At 35.1% G+C, this 16,436-nt stretch overlaps 1 protein-coding gene across 2 annotated transcripts in view; it reads left to right on the top strand.

The window, feature by feature from the left end:
• LOC118185252 (pantothenate kinase 3-like) overlaps positions 1 to 16,436 on the top strand; it is a 104,191-nt gene that overhangs the window by 57,337 nt on the left and 30,418 nt on the right. For both annotated transcript variants that reach the window (XM_035355093.1, XM_035355094.2), the window contains exons 3-4: positions 3,678 to 3,844; positions 15,761 to 15,934. In XM_035355093.1, the coding sequence (XP_035210984.1) occupies positions 3,678 to 3,844; positions 15,761 to 15,934 (341 nt within the window). The remainder of the gene's footprint in view (positions 1 to 3,677; positions 3,845 to 15,760; positions 15,935 to 16,436) is intronic.

The following is a 16,436-nucleotide window of genomic DNA, read 5'->3' as shown; positions in this document are numbered from 1 at the left end:
CTGATTAATGGAAATTTAATATACCATTTTCAACCCATATACTATTCATAAATGTATCGTATAAAGGTATTCGTAAAGGTATCATCATAAAGAAATCATAAAGTTTACATAAAGGTGCGGGCAGCTTTATAACAGTTTAGCGTTTTTCTTCCGGACACCTTATGCAAACTGACCATTTTTCATAAAAATGCCAAAGATTTAATCACCGTATTTCGAAAAAGTGCCAAAAATTCATTTGATCCTCTGCTTAATTAATCAATCGGTAACTGAAATAAAAATCGAACTTGCATAAGGGGGCGCGCACCATTATGGAAAACGCTGGATCGGCATAAGGTTAATAAAACTAATAATTATTTTTAAATCTCAAGTCATAAATTGCACAAGGAAGATATATAACATAAAATTAATTATTATTATTAAATTTTAAGTTATAAATTGCACACAAATAATGATAGTAATTCACAATCATGTCCATAAATTAAGGATAATTCGGAGTCACGCGGAAATCGAACTCTAAAACAAATATATCACCTGTAAAATCACTACACACATCTTCAAGAATCATATGCAAATTTCAGGAAGTAACCAGATGACACCGATGGTACGCCACAATGACGAGAGTGTAAGAGAGTGATATATAAGAAATACATGCAAAGAAGTAAAATTGTTCGGAGGCGCTTTATAAGCATTTCAGTGCAATAACTGAATAGTTATGACACAAAGGACGCATTTGGATGATTTTTTACGTGGTAGAATTATCGGCCGTCTGGAATGTGGGCGTACCCAACTGGAAGTATCAGACGAACTTGGAATTGCCCAGAGTGTCATCTCCGGGCTTTGGCAAAGATTCCAAGATGATGGTAATGTGAGTAGACGTTACAGCACAGGTTGCCCCAGAGTTACAACGCCGAATGAGAACCGGTATTTGGCAGTTACTGCCAAAAGAAACAGGCGGAGCACAGCCTCAGACCTGTCTCGCCAGCTCTCTTCAGCCACTGGTACGACAATTTCAAGGCAGACCGTGTACAGACGCTTAGGGCAGATTGGTCTATATGCTCGTAGACCTGTCAGATGCGTTTCACTTACTGCAACTCACTGTCGCCTGCGGTTAGCCTGGAGTAGAGAGCATGCATTGTGGACACCGCAACAATGGGCTTGTGGGATGTTTTCCGACGAGTCCAGGTTTAGCTTGCAGTCTGATTCTCGCCGGACTTTCATATGGAGAGCTCCGGGTATCCGTTACCACCAAGAAAACATCACTGAACGACACTGTTACGGTGGTGCATGAGTGCTCGTTTGAGGTGGAATTATTCTGGGTTCCAGAATTGACCTGCATGTTCAAATTGGAACCATGACAAGCCAAATCTATCGAGACGTCATTCTGGAACAACATGTACGTTTGTTTCGGGGCGCCATGGGCGCACAATTTGTGTTTATGGATGACAACGCCCGTCCTCACCGTGCAAACATCGTAAGCGAATGCCTTCAATCGGAGGATATCACCCGTATGGACTGGCCAGCATTCTCACCGGACTTGAATCCAGTAGAGTACGTGTGGGACATGCTTGGCCGACGAGTTGCAGCCCGTCAACCTCCTCCTACATGTCTACCGGAACTTCGGAGAGCATTGCGTTTTGAGTGGTGTAATATCCCCCAAGATCAGATCGATAATTTCATACTCAGCATACCTAGGTGTTGTACGGACTGTATTGCATCGTCTGGGAGACATACAATGTATTAAAAATCATACCAACCATGTAATATTGGTTTTTTGTAAATAAGTGTTTTTTGCAATTTGCTCCAGGGAGAAAAAATCGCCAATTTTTTTAATAATATCCAACATATAGCATCTTTTTTTGCTCTTTACCTTTTGTTTAATAAATAAGCTTTACAAATAAGTCAAATTTGTTTTGCTTCTAACTCTTCCTTTGATTTTGCATTATCCTTAATTTATGGACATGAGTGTATTTTGTGCGTAATGCGAAATATACATTGTGTCTACAAAGTCACAAAAAACAGCGGTACTCCCGCAACCGTTGGTCGTAGACTAGTTACAGAAATGCTTTGAATGGCGCAATTGTTAACATTTCGGTATTTTTAAATTTAAAAAGAGCAGTTTTGTAAAAATTACGAAATCTAACGTTTTAGATATTCTCCCTTGGTTCTTATCCTTACGCTTAGGAAAATTTTGTACTCATTGTTTTAAAAAAAAAAGATTCCGCATGAGAATATTGACGGAGATATTTAATTTCAGAATCTGTAATATTTAATTTCATTTTTTACTTGCATTGAGCAGCCCGTTACTAAATAGATTAGAATAATTCCAGATTTATTTTGCTCCTTAAAAACCATTCAGTGAGTTTTGTGGTTTATAATGTGTAACATTCTTAAGTTTATAGGTTTGTTACCATTGGTATAGCGAAAGAATTTCCATGTAAGTAATTGATAAGTTTTAAAGCTAAAAATACGTTATTAATTTTAATTATGCAGGGTATTCATTAAACTAGAAATATTTTAAATTTTTATTTTATGCATGCAATGTTACGACTTGGTTATGTACCGATACTGAAACTTGCTAGTGCTTTTCAGAGAACTAATTCTATAAGACTGTGTGAAATTGAAAAACTTTGTATTGATCAATATTTTTTGCGACCATCTACCTAAAAATGCTGATGTCTTCATCTGTTGATCTTGCAAACCCTTTTCTAAACAGATATTTTATGCCTAATTATGTATAAATGAAACAAAAATTGTCTCTGCAATTAGTGTACCGTCCTTTAAAACGGAGGTATGCTCCGGGAATGTCTTTTTAAGGAAACCTGGCTCGCATCTATGTTACTCGTGGGAGAAAACCATGAAAACGCCATGCTAGCCCTCTCGCCGTGCTGGACTACCAGTATTCAGCGGCTTTCACCGCTTGGCCGCCAACGCAAAATTTAAAAAAAAAAGTATAAAAACTTTAATTTCGTAATTGTTACGAAGCTGCTTTTTTAAATTTAAATATGCTTATTACTTGATTAGAAATATTTTTATAATTGGAAATAATGCTTATAACCAACGGTTTTAAAAATCGTCTTGATGAGGACTTACACGGTGTAATATGCCCCCATATCTGAAAATGTCAGAATTACACATCTCATCCAGTATAATAGACATTCCAGGGGGGGGGGGGGGGAACAAGACATGCAGGAAAGTTAACTTTTCTCTTTACGGGGTGCCACTTAGCGCCAAACATAAATATTAGCGCGAAATCTAGTTAGATGACGGCAATCCTAACGATACCTAAAGCTTTATGAAAAAAGTAACTATTTTATATATAATGAATATTATGCGCGCAATGCCAAATATGTGCAGTTGTCAGAATTTATTTTTGAGCGAAAACAGATTGCAATGTACATGGGAGTGACGAAACTATTGTTCTCTCCATGTACACAGCGATTTGTTTTCACATAGAAAACATCAGATAGTTACACAAATTCGGCACTGTGCGTATTCAACATTATATATACATTATCACTTATCACTGCACAACTTTTCATGACGCTATATAAATAGGCTACCACATTCGGCGCTTACCTGTACAACCTATGGTGAAATTATAGTGTCTCGCTTTCTTATATATATATATACCTATACCTACCGACATTCGTAGCAACTTAATTTAGTTTTTTTTCCAGCTATGCCTTGGTTTGGAATCGACATAGGCGGATCTCTGGTCAAAGTTGTGTATTTTGAACCAACGGATGGCTCGGAGGAAGTATCCGATGCCCACCAGAACTTGAAGGAGTTCGTCAAAGGTAGATCTGCTTACTGCAATATTGGCACCAGAGATGTCCATTTACAGGTTTTTTTTTAATCCTATTTTTATTTTTTATTATTTAACTTAGAATTAATATAACCATTTACAGGTTTTTTTAATCCTATTTTTATTTTTTATTATTTAACTTAGAATTAATATAATTAAATACCTTTATTTTAATTGCAAAGATCTTTTCAGTGTTTAAAGTTTTGTTAATTTTTTAATTAATGCTACTATTATGTAACAAACTGCATATAAAAATTTAAACAACATAAAATTTTTTATGGTGTTTTAAAACCTTACGGAAATTAAATTCGCGTTATTATAATATATATACTTTTGATACTTCATCGGCATTTACTTTTGATACGTCATTGGCAATGCATAGCGGAAAACTTTTACGGTTTTTCATCACATCTCCCGGTTTTTAAATTTTAGCCTTTACGAAGCAAAATGTTTCCTAGTAATAAATGAAATGTATTGCATTAATGAAACTTAAATTGAACAAATTCCATTCTCCTCTATCAATATATGGTATATTACTTGCAGTAGTATGTGCATGAATAATTAATTTTGTCTTCATCGTTTTTAAAAGTACACCAATAAACAAAAGGTTTCCTTTTCTACTCGGGGTTTTCTCAGCTAAAACTGCAATTACAAGGTCAAACTTGCGAAATAACATAAAACCTGTAATATCTAATCAATTGTAAATAGATTTTACACCTGAATCATATTATAAATAGTTCAGTATCTGAACCATTTCCTAAAGCGTTAATGTAACTCAATATGGTGATCTTTTTAAATTCCTACTATTAGTTCACACTCTTCCTATATCTTGTTCAAATTTTCCATCGTTAATAAAATACTTTTTATTCATCCATTCAAGTTCAAATACATTTTTTTAAACTTGTAGTGAATGGCACTTGATGTTAATACAGTTTTGTTCACGTATTAAAATCAATTCCTACTTATTTATTCTTGTTTATCGGAACAAAAGATATGCTGTTTTTATTAAATATATTATACTAGAAAGCCCGGCGGTCATACGAAATGACCGCTGTTCTAGATATTAGAAATTGTAATTAAAATTATTTGTGCAAAGGTGTCTTCTAATTCAAACTGAATTACGCAGGGCAGGCGGCGAGGACGCCCCTTTGCTTACTGCCCTACGGGGTTTGCCCCTTCTACTTGCTTAAAGTAGAGTGCAATGAAGGAAACCACTGGCGGTATATTTCTTAAGAACCACCGCTAGCTCAATAAATAAAGGGGATTTAAATAATAAAATGTTAATTCACATGTCAAAGATCTCTTTCTACGCAACATTTCTTGTGTAGATCTTTCCATCATTTTTTGGCTCGCCTTGCAGAGGACCATCAATTATTTTTAATTTTACGTCCGTTCTTTCACGAACTCTTGAACAGGCAACATAAAGTTGACCGCGTCGAAATGCAGGCTCAGGTAAAAAATGCCAACAAGCTTAAGCGTTTGGCCCTGAGACTTATTGATGGTCATAGCAAAGGCAAGTTTTACAGGAAATTGTCTGCGTCTCATTTCAAACGGGAACCCTGTGCCGTGGCAACTTCAACCCATTGGCTAGTACAGTTACGCAAGCAATCAATAAATTATCGGCGACAAACAGACACTTAAGCCGCATATAATAAATATATTTATTTATTTTATTTTATTTTATTTTATTTTTATTTTTTATTTTATTTATTTATTTATTTATTTTTTTTTTTTTTCTTTCCATCGATGCCGGTTTTTGCCGGTTGCATATTTACGAATTCTAATATATATAGGTGTTAAATTTATTTATTAAATGTTAAATGCACGTGCTCTTGTATTTTTATTTTTTCCGGCTTAGCTTTCTCATAATATTCCTCACGCGCTGCACTGCACGAGGAATAAAACAATTTAAGTTACGCAAGCAACCAATGAACTATCGGCGACAAACTTAAGCCGCATATATATAAAGACTTACAAATAATGACCGTCCCTATATGTACATAGTGTATAGTTTCAGTAACTCGTGTGCCTCAGTGTTGTACAAGAACTTTAGTGTTTAATTTCTCAGACCAAGACTTCACTGAATTGTGATATCTACTATTTCAAGATGCATTGGCTGTGGACAGTTCACGGGAGGGTGACCCCCACGTGACTACCACTGTCCAATCTGTGTTTTACAGCAAGGATGAATTTGAATATTTTGTTTAGCTAATCTGTTGCACTTAGTTGTGACATTTGTCTTCATTTAGATCGCGATATTAGTTTAATTATTCCAATCTGGATAACCTGTTTCAAAACTTGATAATTATTAATATATCCAATATTTCTCATTGCACGCTTAAGCTGCTTTGCTCGGAGTCCGAACTTGGGTGGGTCACCACCCACGTGACAGGCTCCTGCCAATCATTTCCGTCTACTCCACCTACATTTCACAAAATTTGACAAGTTTCGCCTAGTGGCGCGGCGTAAATCGCCTTAATAAAAACTTAAGTACCAACGCCTTAGGGCAATTTACCAACAGAGACGGTTAAAGTAGCGGTTGGCTACTAATTGCCGCCTAGCCATTGACTCGATTTCGATTTCGATTTTGACCGTTTATTAGGAATTCTCACGTTCACAAATTAATTTTATAACAACTTATAAAAAATAGTGCATGACTGAAATAAGTGGGATTGTAATATTTAACAAAAATAAGTGGCAACAGTAAGACAGAATTCTAAAGATTTTTAAAGTATATGGAACTATAGAATTGTAGTTTTATAGAGTTGGATGAAGCGGATGTAATGTCCCATTATGTAACGAAAATTCTCCTCATATTTCTATGTTAACGTGATAATAATATATGTTTAAAATATAACTCTTTAAAATGACCCTTGCTTATTAAAATAAATAAATAACACTGTAGATTATGCAGTAATATGTCTAGGACGTAACCTCTTCGCAACAGACATATGTCGCCTTGAGGTCAGACATATGTCGCCTTGAGTCGTGTGAAATCATTATATGGAATACAAATTGAAGAACTAGACTGCTCAAAACTCACTGGAGAGGTTCCTTGCAATAATGAAGCATTTCGAGAGATGGATAGAATGAGAAATTATAGACCACCATCAGCTTCATAAATTAGAAACGAATAAATGTTAATAATTTTAATAAAAAGTAACTAAAATAAAAGTTTTCTTTATTGACCTAAGTAGGAATTGACTTTAAATTTTTTTTTATTACTTGTTTTCAAATTATGTTGCCACGTACATGAAAGCGTCCTCGGTTTTTGCGATTCCGAAGTAGGCACCGATGTTTGTAAGCGTGTCATGTCTGCGCTGCGTGGGGGCACTCAAAATATAGGACGAGCCGGAAATCCTGTCCAGAGTTTGGTGGCGAGGGAAAAGGGGCGGGAGACCTGCTGGCTGCTTTCTGGGATGATCTTTTTCAAAACTGGGGTATAAGCGTAACAGCTGGCTAAGTACCAGCAACACCTCTATGGTGATGCAGACATGCTGGTCTAACTTCCACCTCAGGGGTTTTGAACCAGAAAAAAATCATAATAAAAATCCAGCAGGAATTTCATAGGTTCAGGGAGGATGCGGTTAGCCTTTTATTTACATATTAAGTACTTAGTTTTGTTTTATGAAAATAACTAAGTTTATTAAAATTTTGGTATCTATAAGAATTTTCAGTACATTTTCTCGTTTAATTTATAAAACACGTTATAAACAATCTAAATTTAAATAAATGACTTTGGTGAGCAGGTCACATGGGACAGGCGCTAGGATGTAGTCCTATCCTATGTGTAATATAGTGAAAATTGATAGCAATTGCAATTAGCATTTCGAAGGTGGAAATTCAGAGTACTGGAATACTCCGAGATGCAGAGAAGAAAGGCGCTAAGGTCAAGTCGAAAAATTCTTATAAGTTGGGAAAGATGTTCAATTCTGGCCGCAGAACCGACGAAGAAACCAAGTGTGAGGAGTTGTGGAAGCGTAGTAGTGATGTCCGGAGCCAGAAAGTTTGTGATACTCTGGAAGTAAGGAGTTAACAAATAATACCTCGAGGTTGGCTGAGGGGGGGAATAATCGCACTGATTTCGGTGTTGTACTTAATTTAGAATAAAACAATAAGCCAAGTAATAGAGCACTGCACCAGTTTTTTTAATTTATTTATTTACGCTATCATTACCAGTTATGGGATACTTTTGTTGTTTACACTTTCAATATTTCTGAAAAATTTCCAGACTTTTGCATTGGACTGAATGAACCATCTATCATTTTGCATGAACCGTCTACTAGCTTTTGTTTCTCTCAGTGTTGTGCTTTGTAGCACTTGCAGTTTATTAAGATTAGTTTACATGCGCTAATCATATTATAAGAATGATCCTACGAATTTAATAAACGTATATGCATTTTTCGAATTTTGGAAAGGAGGAAGAGAGATAATCGTCGTGAAGTAGTGAAAAGGGAGCATAGGACCAAAAAGGGTGAGAACTTGTGTTCTGCCTATACGCTTCTTCTCTGAAATTATTAGAAATCTGACAAACGTTATTCAAATTTTGATGAATCTCCTGCAAAATAAATGAATTAATTTAATTTCTTGCAGTACCTTATAAATGTCGCCAATCGCACAAGTTTTAAAATGCTAAACTGACTTCATAATAACCATTAAATTGCACAATTTTCCCTTATATCAGTCACTCCATAAGTAATGTCATTTTTCAAAGTATGTTTTTGAAGAAATAAAAAAACTAAGATACCAATTTAATAAACTGCGAATTCTTCATCAGAATCAATAACGTTCCTTACACTGTAATAGGTTTTCCTACAAAAAATCAGAAGGCTTATTAGCGAAAAATGCCTGTAGGTCTGTTTTCATCATCGCATTGGAATTACACTTTTTCAATAAAATTTGCCAAATTTCAGAATAAATGTTAAAAAGCTCAAAAAAGTGTAATTTTCCACTGAAGAATGAAGAGCAGCGCAAATGTTGTTAACACATTCTTTTTGATTAACCTCAATTGAGTTCATGTGGAACCCATCCGCCAAACTTATACACAATTCCACGCTCCTTCAAATGCAAGTGGACATTCGATGAGAAATTAACGTCTCTGCGAACCCTTCAACAGTTACATATGGATTTCATTCATTTGCAACCAGGATATAGTTCAATTACTCGTGCAAGTCGCCACTTTAATGGAGACAAATTTTCGTCCTTTATTAAACCTAAGTCATTGAGGGCTAAATTTGGTTTATCCCTCAACCATTTGGTACGCCCTTGTAATTGTGAAAGATAATCTCTAGATCAACGTTTCCAAAAGCTCTGGAAAATTTGCTGTGTCAATTTCTATCTTTCAGCAGGGGTTAGCTTATTATTTGTAAGATCAGGTTCAGGAATTGCTGCTAATGTAGTCTCAATTAGGAAATGTCCAGGTGTTAAAGGATTAAAATTTTCAGGGTCAGATGAGATGGAAACTATTGGCCTGGAATTCAAACACGCCTCGATTTGTGTAATTAAGGTGTGAAATTCTTCGTATGTCAGAACCTGGGTCCCAATAGTCCGCTTTAAGTGAATCTTCATTTGTTTCACTCCAGCCTCCCAAAGGCCTCCAAAGTGAGGGGCAGCAGGAGAATTGAAGATCCATTGAATATTTTCACCGCTCAGGTAGTTTTCAAATGCTTCCTCAGAGGAAAGTGTAGCTATGTATCTTCTTAATTCTCGATCAGCCCCAACAAAGTTGGTTCCTCTATCTGAAAAGATTTTATTGGGTTTTCCTCTGCGCGACACAAATCTTTTCAGAGATGCTAGGAATGCTTCAGTTGTTAGATCACTGACTACTTCTAGGTGAATGGCCTTTGTGGTGAAGCATATGTAAAGGCAAACATAACATTTATATCTCGTTTCCCCTCTTCCTTTCCTAGCTTTGATTAAAAAGGGGCCTGCAAAATCCAGTCCTGTATTCAAAAATGTTCTATCCGGCAATACGCGAGAAGCAGGTAGGTCGCTCATTATCTGACTGGATGCGCTTTTTCGATTTTTAAAACATTTTATACATTTCCAAATGATCTTTCTTACAATTTCTCGGCCATTAATGATCCAATATTTCTGTCGCAGAGCAGATAATGTTAATGTGGCTCCTCCGTGAAGGTTCACTTCGTGAAAGTGTTTGACTATCAATTCAGTAACTTGGTGACTTTTGGGAAGAATGATTGGATACTTTGTGTTTTCTGAAAGATTCGAGTTACAGAGTCTACCACCGACTCTAAGGATTTCTTCTCTATCAAGAAAAGGATTTAATTTCAGGATTTTACTGCTGAGATTCAATTTCTTTCCTGCTTTCAAAAGTCTAATTTCTTCTCTAAATTCGGAATTTTGCATGATTTTAAAAATCAAATTGCTTGCCTTATCCAATTCTTGAACTGTTAAAAAACCCTTGAGTTTTAAAGATGTAGGTTTAATATTGTGGCAGAATCTTAAACACCATGCAGTTACGAGTTTCAATTTTTTCCAGGATGAAAACCTGGATGTCAATTCAAATTCAGCCTCTTGGCTAATAACAGAACATACAGTAGTTTGACGCTGTTCTACCTGTACTTCTTCCACCATAGGCTCGATCAAAGAATGAAAAGATGATGGAGGTAATTTTTTTTCTTTTAACCACACTGGCCCATTGAACCAAAGTTTATTTCCCACTAGATCAGAAGCTCTTAATCCACGTGAAACTATGTCAGCCGGATTGTCATTTCCCTTAGAGTATTTCCATTGCGAAGGTGATACACGTACACGATTGGTAACAAAGGGTTTCCATTTATTAGCGCTACCCCTGATCCAGTGAAGAACAATTTTAGAGTCACTAAAACAAAATACATTATCTTCTTGGATATTAATAATTTCCTTAAATATTTAACTATTCTTGCGGCAATAATGGCTCCCATAAGTTCTAAACGAGGCAAGGTTAATTTTTTAAGTGGGGATACACGGCTCTTTGAAAGCACAAAAGACGTACAGCAAGAATCAGGATCACGAAAATATGCAGCAGCTCCATATCCCTTGAGGCTGGCGTCACAAAAGCTCTATTTTATCGAAATTTACACATAATTTAATATATATTTTATAGGAATACACAATTTGAGAATGACTTCAATTTCAAAGTACCAAGTTTTAAATTTTCCACTCAAATAGCTGGGCAAGTGTCCCAATCAATACCCAATTCCCATAACTCTTGTAATAAGAATTTTATTCTGATAACAAAAGGTGCAATGAAGCCAACTAGGTCATAAATTTTTGCCACAATCTGTAATACCTTTCGCTTTGTAACGTGTTTCCAATCAACTGGTTGTAAAAGTTTCTTGTACATCTAATTCCAGTGTGTCCTCATCCAAATCACAAATTATTCCCAGCACCTTTAACGTTTTCTTATCCAAACTATCTTCCTTATTAATTAAACCAATATCTTGCCAATGATTTTTTAAAGAGACGGAATTTGATTCAAATTCTCTTAAGTTCATACCACTGTCTTGAAGAATTTTAACTGCATCAGTCGATAATGAGAAAACTTCGTCAACGGAGTTTGCTCCATGGATAAGGTCATCAACATATAAGGACTTATTTAACATGTCAACAGCTTTGCTATATTTCTTTTTATAACCCTTAATATGATGTTTGATAGTGGCGGACAAAATAAACGGACTTGTTGTCATCCCAAACGGCACTCGGCACATTCGGAAAACCTTAAAGCCTAAACTATTGTCACTATCGTCGTAAGAATGATCAAATTACAAGAACCTTAAAAAATTTCTATCTTAACTATCAATTTGAATTTGGTGAAAAGCCTTCTCTATCTCTACACAAAATGCAACTTTATGTACGCGAAATTTTAAAATTATATGCAACAAGTTAGGATTTAAATTAGGGCCTGATATCAAACATTCATTTAACGATTTAGCTCCTTCAGACTTAGAAGAGGCATCATAAACTATTCTTATTCTTGTTGTTACTTTTCCTTCACGTATAACGGGCCTATGAGGCATATAATAACAGTTAGGTTCATTTTCAACAAACTTACATTGTTCAACAATCCCCCTTTCAACTTGTTCTCTAATTATATTATCATATTCATTATATAAGAAATCATTTCCCTTTAATTTATGCTTTAGTCCTAGAAATCGTTGTTTAGCAACGAAAAAATTATCAGCGAGTTGTGATTTGTTGTCCTTCCAAAAGAGTTCTTTTTTTCGTACCTGCTGTTATTAAATTTCAAACTGTCGTTAAAATGCTTAATAGTATCCAAATCAGTTTCCGAAAATGCTTTGCTTTCATTTTCAATTTCTATCGAATCCAATTTCCAAAATAACTGCAAATCAAATATGTTTCCTTCAACGGCAGATAAAAACAACGTATTAATGCGAGTATTATTATTTTTTACTTTACCTATCACTGTGTATCCAAATATCGTAGGTACTATAAACAAACCATCATTTATCATTGAATTACTTCCTGTTTGTATTTACCAGAAATGCTCGGCGCCAAGCAGATTATTTATGTTCTCATTAACGGAACTTGTATCCGAAAGTTCCAAACCATTTTAGTCATAAATTCTTTAATGTTTTGACATATGGATAGTGCCTGGAATTCTATTGATGATATTAATTCTATCCTGATAGCTTCTACAACAAGGCAGCGATCATCGTTTTTATTTTTTATTTCTAGACTATATATATCAAGTTCTTGCGAGTTACTGCGCTGATTTCCAAACGAATAAATTGTTAGCGATTCTTTTCTAATGACTTGCAATTCTAAATCGCGCGCTAACTTGTGGGTGATGAAGTTTCGTTCACTACCTGAATCAATTAGTAATCTTACGATTCTCGATTTATTTTTGCTTTGAGCAATAACAGAACATGTCTGTAAAAGCACACTATTTTCAGGTTTTAGAGTATTACAGTGGGAAGTAGATACTAAAGTTTTATTTTGCGTATCTGCGCATTTAACATCTTCCATTTCTTTCGATTTCAAACGGCAGAAAAGCTTATTATGATTTTTCTCGTTACAATTTTCGCATGGTTGTATTTTTGACTTACAATTCGATGACAAATGTGATTTTAGAAAGCATCTGTAACAACGACCTTCCCGTTGTAATTTGTTTCATTTTTGTTCCGTCGGAAAATTTCAAACATCCGGCAGATGTATGTTCGTTTGATTTGCAGAATATACAAAACATTTTTACCGATGTGTTAAAAGCAGAAGCTTGTGATTTGACTTTATAATTTTTTAACCCTTTTTTAGGATTAACCCCTGTGTATTTATTGCCTTTTGAGCTATTAATCAACATACTTGCTTCTCGGCATTCAGTTTCGATTTTTAATGAACTCTATTAATTCACTTACTTCTATAGTTTGGTTAGATGCTCTTTCCCTATGGAATTCAAGAGCTAAATCTTCAGGGAACAATTTAAGAATTATTGGGTTCAATAACTGTCCGTATGAACCGCTAGTAACATCTAAACTACTTAAATTTGTAACACAGATTTGTAACTGATCATAGAGCTTTCTTAACTCAAAAACATTTGAAGAACTTTTACCTGGTTCTAACTGTAACAACATCTGCATGAATTTTGATATAATAACATCTTTACGACCAAACTTCTCTTCTAAACTTTTAATACATATATCATAATTTTCTTCAGATAAAGCATATCCAGATGCACAATTATATGCGAAACCAGATAATAAACTTTTCAAATATGTAAACTTATGTATTTTAGATAAACTTGGATTAGAATGAATAGCATTATCATACGAATTACAGAAATTCGAGCCATTTACTGGGATCATCAGCAAATTTTTCAATATTTAATTTAAATAACTTTACTGAAGCACTACTTGTAACAACATTGTTACCATTCAGAGCACTACTAATACCATTACTAGCTGTAAGTATATTTCTTTCAACTTCATTACTGTTAATTTTCTTTACTTTACTAACAATTTTAGCTCTAAATGTTATAACTTTTTCATCATACTCTTCACGTGCAAGTAGTTCGTTATCATATTCTTTTTCGTCAGTTATGAGAGCATCGATCTTTGAGTCAAAACTTTTAAGTTGCTCATGGTATTCAATTAACAATTCATATGATGAATTTAGATCTTCTAGATGTTCTTAAGTCTTCCGATAATAATTTCTCAAGTTTATTTAGAAGTGTAGTAACTTTACTACGTACAATAGCACGTTTCTTTTTCTCTTTTGCTAAATCATCCATTATGTTTCGTTTTCAAAGATCGATACTAAGAACAAATAAATCAAAATTCTTAACTTTCAAAAGGTAATTCACCTTTTCGAGGGTTTCAGACACCAAAATGAGTGGTGGTTCATGAGTCATAATTTCTAAGTTGTTTCGTTTTCAGGAGTCAGGTTGGGAGAGCATTAGAATTGGCAATCAAAACTTCAAGATTTCACAGAACATAGAAATAACATTTATTAACGATAAACTTAATGATATAGTATATTACTTCCGCCTATAGCGGCCATGAAACATAATCAAGCATAAAAAAAGTATGACAGGCGTCATTCTTCATGTTCAAGCGTCAAGTGGAACATTTTTCATTGACGCGCACCAAGAGCGCCACCTATCTACCGAAAAGACGGAACAATAGCTTTGCGATTTTACAAATTTTATTACTACAGAACATGTTCCACAAGATGGCCATCATTTTCAGCTATCATCTGAAATTGCAAGATGTCATGGTCCCACAGTTAACGTGGGACTAGCAAATGTGTGTGCTAGCAAAATAGCAAAATAAGTGTGTGCTAGCAAATGTTGAGCACGTGGTGTGAAATGCTGGCTTTACTATCAGGTAAAGTTCTCGGATTGTCACGACTTACCAGATGTTTAAAATCCCTTCAAAGCCAAAAATTGCACAGATTGAGGTCTGGGGATCACAGATTGAGGTCTGGGGATTAACATACTAATAAGCTCTGTTTTAAAAAGACATTTCTTATGCTAATGAGTGGTATTCACCAATTCCATTCCTCATTGGTACAGAGACAGGTTTATGGGGTCTCGCAATTCGTAGTCACTAGGAGCCTCGTATTCCACGAAACTCAGGAAATCATTGATTAAATTTTTAACAGTAATAAGCATACCTTTCATTTTAAGACGAAGGGCTCCCAAAATTTCAGGTGAAGTGGGCCTTCTTCTGCATTAGTGGCCAACTGTCTTCATAAGCAGCAGTGTCGTTTTCACTTGTCGACTGTCTCGTTTTGTTTCCCCCTTTCTTATGTACAGTAGGGTTTGGTTATGGTGCCACAAAATACTCCGTAACACTTCAACCAGGTAAAGACTTATATGGCTAAGCACGATTTTTTCCACATTTAGCTTGCGGTACTTTTCCGACGTACAGTTAATGAATACTACACGTACTGTTAATGTTTAGACACTGATCGTCTCTTTCATTTTCTTGACTAGTTTGTGGTTTATACTCACAATCTTATCTGTAATCTGACCCAGTTTCGTCTTCAGAACCACTGCCAAACAAACGTTCCACAGCATCATCGGCATTGATCACTCTTGTAGTAGCCATTATGCGAAAATTGCACACCTGGAATAAAAACTTTAGTTTTCAGAAAAGCCAGTCAGAGTCAAACCTAGGCAAAAAAAGTAATGGCCAGAAACTTTGGAGAAATTAACCTCTCTTAATGCATTTACAGTACTTCCTTTACGTTAACTTCCTTTAATGCATTTACAGTATGGGCAGTGACATCTGTTGTCTGTACTGACGGAGTATATTCGTCCATCACATGGAAAGACATAAGCTTTATGGTAAATATATTCGTCCATGGAAATCAGCAGTTTAATTTATCTAAAGCTATTTATTTTGCAAAAACTTCTAGAGTTTGTTTTGTGTGAGACTAAGAAGACTAAATGCACTTTATAGTTTGGTCAGTAACGATTCCTGATTCTCTTATCAGATGGATGATGTGGTGGTGAATCATCGGCGAGGATCTCTGCATTTCATTCGCTTCCCCACTAGCGAGATGAAGATGTTACTTCGTCTAGTGAAGACCAAGAGGATTGCCTCTGTCTCTAGTACAGTCTGCGCCACAGGTGGAGGTGCCTACAAGTTTGAAGAGGATTTCCAGAAGGTAAAAGTAAATCATTCTTTTTAATTTTTGTACAACTTCTCAATTGCCTAATTTGCATATTTTATGCACTAACCTATGTGTAGAAACCGAGTTTGCATTCAGTTGCAAGTAATTAACATAAATAATTATGCCATTGGGCAGTGGTTGAAAACTTAGGCAATAGGCATATTTTTTCAGCTTAAATTTTGATTAGCAATGTATTTTACTGAAGTTAATGCACCACATGTTAATGGTGATATTGTTTTTATTAATCAGAACCACCACTGAAGTTTACATTAATAGATACTAAAGATTACCGTGGGCTATTCATGGTGATCGCCATCTGCAGATAACCACTTCTAATGGTGGCTGATATTTCTGACGGCTTTATTGAATTCTTCATAATATCCAACTTTAAGGATATTAGAAACTTCTGAAACCGTGATGGTCCATTTTAGAGAAATTTGTTGCATATTCATTATTTAAGGTCGTTATTTAAGTATTTACTTTCTAATGTAGCATT

Source organism: Stegodyphus dumicola, chromosome 1 (genome assembly GCF_044657685.1).
Source record: "Stegodyphus dumicola isolate Sdum_Otavi_A_Nest chromosome 1, ASM4465768v1".
Taxonomy (NCBI): Eukaryota; Metazoa; Arthropoda; class Arachnida; order Araneae; family Eresidae; genus Stegodyphus; species Stegodyphus dumicola.
This window is presented reverse-complemented; position numbering and strand designations above follow the sequence as displayed.